Source organism: Aptenodytes patagonicus, chromosome 2 (genome assembly GCF_965638725.1).
Source record: "Aptenodytes patagonicus chromosome 2, bAptPat1.pri.cur, whole genome shotgun sequence".
Classification (NCBI taxonomy): Eukaryota; Metazoa; Chordata; class Aves; order Sphenisciformes; family Spheniscidae; genus Aptenodytes; species Aptenodytes patagonicus.
In genome coordinates this window covers 109,596,589-109,602,051 of record NC_134950.1, presented here as the reverse complement: position 1 = coordinate 109,602,051, position 5,463 = coordinate 109,596,589, and the positions used below count along the sequence as shown (strand labels likewise).

General features: G+C 41.8%; 1 protein-coding gene across 1 annotated transcript; it reads right to left on the bottom strand.

The window, feature by feature from the left end:
- Positions 1-846: 846 nt before the first annotated feature.
- LOC143157455 (histone H4-like) lies at positions 847-1,158 on the bottom strand. The gene has a single exon (XM_076332276.1). It carries the CDS (start codon positions 1,156-1,158, stop codon positions 847-849), a length of 312 nt encoding a protein of 103 aa, XP_076188391.1.
- Between the last annotated feature and the right edge of the window lie 4,305 nt (positions 1,159-5,463).

Below are 5,463 nucleotides of genomic sequence, written 5' to 3'. Positions count from 1 at the left end.
TTCCTCTCACATATTCTCACTCCTTTCTCTGGCTGAAGTTGCGCAGGTTTTTTCCCCCCACTTCTTAAATATAGAATCATAGAATCATAGAATCATTGAGGTTGGAAAAGACCTCTAAGATCATTGAGTCCAACCAGCAACCCAACACCACCACCCACTAAACCATGTCCTTAAGTGCCTCATCTACTTGTCTTTTAAATACTTCCAGGGATGGTGACTCAACCACTTCCCTGGGCAGCCTCTTCCAATGTTTCACCACTCTTTCAGTAAAGAAATTTTTCCTTACATCCAATCTAAACCTCCCCTGGCGCAACTTGAGGCCATTTCCTCTCGTCCTATCGCTAGTTACTTGGGAGAAGAGACCGACACCCACCTCGCTACAACCTCCTTTCAGGTAGTTGTAGAGAGCGATGAGGTCTCCCCTCAGCCTCCTTTTCTCCAGGCTAAACAACCCCAGTTCCCTCAGCCGCTCCTCATAAGACTTCTTCTCCAGACCCCTCACCAGCCTCATTGCTCTTCTCTGCACACGCTCCAGCACCTCGACGTCCTTCTTGTAGTGAGGGGCCCAAAACTGAACACAGTATTCGAGGTGCGGCCTCACCAGTGCCGAGTACAGGGGCACGATCACTTCCCTCCTCCTGCTGGCCACACTATTTCTGATACAGGCCAGGATGCCATTGGCCTTCTTGGCCGCCTGGGCACACTGCCGGCTCATGTTCAGCCGGCTGTCGACCAGCACCCCCAGGTCCTTTTCCGCCAGGCAGCTTTCCAGCCACTCTTCCCCAAATTTTTTTTGGCTCTTAGAAGAGCCTTTGGGTTCTCGAGATGGTCCGGGGGCGGAAAGCTTTAGCTGCCGAAGCCGTAGAGGGTGAGTCCCTGGCGCTTGAGGGCGTAGACCATGTCCATGGCCGTGACTGTCTTCCTCTTGGCGTGCTCGGTGTAGGTGACGGCGTCGCAGATCACGTTCTCCAGGAAGACCTTCAGCATGCCGTGCGTCTCCTCGTAGATGAGCCCCGAGATGCGTTTCACGCCGCTGCGCCGAGCCAGGCAGTGGATTGCTGGCTTGGTGATGCCCTGGATGTTGTCGTGCAGCACCTTGCGGTGGTGCTTGGCGCCCCCCTTGCTGAGCCCCTTCCCGCCCTTGCCTCTGCCGGACATGCCGCTGCCGCTGCCCGTGCCGAGCTGTGTTCCCACAGAGGTGCTACCACCGTCACCGATTGGCTTAGCCTTGGCCAGTGGCAGGTCCATCTTGGAGCCAGCTGGCATTGGCTCTATTGGACATAAGGGAAGCTTCTAGCAGCTTCTCACAGAATCCACCCCTATAGCCCCCCCGCTACCAAAACCTTGCCATGCAAACCCAATACACTTGTTTCCTCTGTTTTAAGTGTAACAGATTGGATTTCAAGGGCAATCACTATGTTTGCATACTTCTTTGGCAGTGGCTTATTAACATTTATTCAGTTTTAATACCTATAAAGTATAAATTGCCCTTTTGCTCAGGTTGTTTCCCCTTTTTACCTGAAGTTTGACTAATTTTTAGGAGTGGAGAACTAACAGTGCTAACAGTTTATAATTAAACTCAAGCAAACTCCAGCCAGTATGCAAGATCTAATTAGCAAATATTTGAAGTTCTAACCTCCTCATTGACTGATAGCCAGAAAACCCTCCAGTGCTCTCTCCAGAACCTCACTTGTCCTCACAGTGTAATAAGCTCTGCAATGAGACCCAGTGATAAGGGAATATGGAGTGATGTGAACCAAAGGTAGGGTCTAGCTACCACAGATGTGGTCAATATGGGGTTGGCTGCTCCCTCTTTCATATGCACTGATTTTTTATACGTGTTAAAATGAAGCATTTTCACAGTGGCTCAGAATCATTCTACTTAACTTCAGGGACATAACTGGAGCACCTACATGAAGTGCATAATTTTGTGATTCAAGTGCTTAGTTTGGGACTCGGAGAGCAAACCTTTGTGCAAAAACTTGAGGAAATGGCTTGGTTTCAGTTTGCTGCAGTTCTCTGTGCATGGTATGGGATGCTCTGCCATTGTGGTGGTGCTGAAGGCTCTGAGAGAATGTAAGATCTGACTGATAATGAGTCCAGACACAAATACATGTAACAGATAAAGACTGGGAAACATTCAGCCTGTAATTATGATATAAAGACTACTTCCTAACGTGATTATCTGGGTAATTGGAGCTCACATACACTAGGGCTTAGAATAATCTAAGCAATCATCTATTTTCTTTCATCTCTTGTTTTCTGTATGACACCCCGTGGTGTCATCAGTCTGGGGACTCTCCTTGCCTGCAGTCATCCCTAGCTGATGAAGGAGAGCTAGCCAAAAATAACTGAAGAAAGAAGCAATGTCTGTAGGACAACAATATGTGTATAAGAATACTTATACTGTAAAAGGGCAATGTTTCTCCCTCAGCCTCACAGTACTTTAATTTCCAACTTTATCTTCAAACTTCTATCTACTATTCCTTACGTATCCTAAATATTAATGGGACAGCACCAACGTACTTCTTGCCTGGTCAGAGGGAACTGGGTCACTTTGATGTCATCCTTCAGGCACTATTTTGTGTCTTTGACCTACATCCAGCTACCAGTTCTTCATGAAGCTTACCCTTAGAGCTGCTACCTGTCTGTCAAATTGTCTGAAAATGGCCTATGGTTTGAAATGTTTTCAGTGAGGCTGACGGGTAGTCAAAAGACTTGAAAGACAATTTTATTACAACACCAGCATGACAGAAATATTTATGCATTTCAGACATAAAGCAGTCCAGCACTGTATTGCACTGTAATCAATTTTTTACAACTTATAGAGACATGAATGCCACATCTAATCACTGGAGAATAGCAATCCTTCAAACAGAATTGAGATGTTTCTTGAAAGAACCATTTGAACACTGGAAAGGCACTATGTTCTTCAATTAAAAAAACATTCACTCAAAAGTCAAAGACCTCACTATTATCAACAACAAAACTGAACAAAACCTCACAATTAACTCTAAGGAAAATATTAATATTGATGGAAAGTCTATCTTTTGTGCATGAACATCTGTCTTTCACATGGGCCCAGTTATCTCTTATGCCTCATTTTTTATCCTACAGTATGCTCACTACCTTACAGCATCCTCAGAAGTCTCTAAACAACACCATGAGAAATTCTCAAGGTCTGGTACAGAAATCACAGTAACAAGTTAATTTTTAAAATTACTCCTGCCAGTATGAATCACCTACATATATCTTGCATATGCAAAGGTACATTTTAGTAGCACAATACATACAAGTGTGTATTTTGAACAACTGGATCTAGTGGTAACTTTTAAGCTTCACCCTTGGAATAATACCTAAAATGTGACTGGGAAATACTCCCAGATTCAACAGCAAGAAAAAATCTGGGAAAACAAATTAATGAAGACTAACCTGAAAGAACTGTCAGCTATCTATTCAGTTTTGATAAGGATGCTTCTCTAAATGGTCTAAAATGCTAGAGCTTTTAGGCTGGTCTAGAAATCTCAAGAGATAAGACTTGTGAGATTTCCAGGAGTAAATACCTTATATTGTGCTGAAACTGAGGAGATAAAAAGATGTGGTTGAAGATCAAGGAAAGAGCAGAACTTAAAAATTTGCTACTAAATTTGAGTTTGTTTGTAAAAACGGGGAAACTCTGAGGAGTACAGGAGAGCCCCACACTACAGTGAAACCCTGATGTTTTATGCCTCTTACTGTCACTGCTGCTAAGTGAACCATGATGTAGTATTTGAGATTGGGCCAAAATTTTGCTAATAAATCATGTGAAACTTGCCTGCTTTTAGGTTTCTTAACAAATTTAACTGTGTTTGTTAAAAGGGTTGTTAGGGTTCACAAATGTTTTGAATTAACTTGGGCCCACTTTGCTGAAAATCATATGAAATTCATTATTTTTAAAGTTTTGGTTGCAAAGCAAAAAAAGCTTTGGCTTTCTAGGCTGACTTTGCTCTGACTTTTTATTCACTGGAGCGTGAATATCTAGGTGGGGACTGATACAATTTCAAACCACAGATATTGTTCAGGAACATCTGTGGAGTGAAAGAGAGTGCTTTGGTACTAGTTGCCTTGTTTTTCTCTGTTGCTGATGCTGTACATAACACATTTGGGTCTCTGCATAATGTGCGTAGGCCCACCTGTGAATAACTGGACAGGAAAATTACCTACCTGCCTGCTTTTAGGAATTAGAGAGGTAGGAGTAATGCAAATAGAAGCTTAAGACAAATGCTTCTTATTTGTTAATTATTTTCTTTCCATCTTCTATCCTTTTTCTAAGTTCAGAAGCTCTCCCAACTTCTTGCACAAAACAGTTAGCAGTTGTTGCCAACCTCAGTTCTTCATCTTCAATTTCCTCATCTCTTGTCAAAAGAGAAAGAAGTAAGATGAATGCATTCATTTTTAGCTGAATTTTTGGAAGCATTCTTGCAGGAACAGCTGACCTTAACCATGCTATACTACGTTCCCTCTTCCTTCTTTTAATCCACAATCTACAATAACTTGTGACTTTCCTGAGTATCTTACTGAAGTAATTTCCATCTTTCTCTGCCTACCGCAACCAAAACATTTAAGCTTATGCTTCCCTCTCCCCAGTAGTTTTGTTTATATCTATATGTATTTCTTTCACCAAGTGTACAAAAGCCTTCCACTAGTTATCAAAAAGGCTTCATTTTCACCTCCTTCCTTTGGCGGTAACCCATTTCTCAAAGTTTGTACCAGGAAGATGTGATAGACAAAATAAAACTTTTCATAATATGGAGCTTCACATAATTCAGGGAATGTTTCTTTCACTTTCTTCAAGGAACATTTCATTTGCTCTGAATTTTGAAAAGGAAGCTGTGGCTGCCAGCCATTTCCAGTCTTTCAGATTCTATTAAACCTCTTCACCAGTATACTCTATCTAAAAGCTGAACTGATCTACTTATTCTAGAGTTGGACTGTTTATCATAGATGATAACAGGATTGAACCAAATACTAACTCACTCTTTATTCATGACAGTCCATATTGCTTACTAATTGTTACTATCTCTGCTTGCAGTATGCTTCACATTGTTTTCTTTTTGCAGTCTTCATCTATCTTTTTTATCAAAAGCTGCATTTACCCTGACTTGGCACTAATGGATACCATAGTCTCACTAAATCTGCAGGGAATTGCTTTTGGTTATATCAGGAAGAAATTAACTTTGCTGATGGGAGAAATAATGCCATGCTGTTTGTGATATGAAGAATGGTGTAATAACTTAGGATGAACTCTAAGCATTTTTAGAATCCACCTAATAAAGGAAAAAAGAATGACAGAGTTACGAGCTGAGGAAAAATACAACTGTCATTTTACCTCATAGAAGAACTGGAAGCAAAGTGATACTGTGAATGGGAAAAAAAACCCCAATGACTGTGCATGATCAGAGTAAGATCTTAAACATAAAGAAG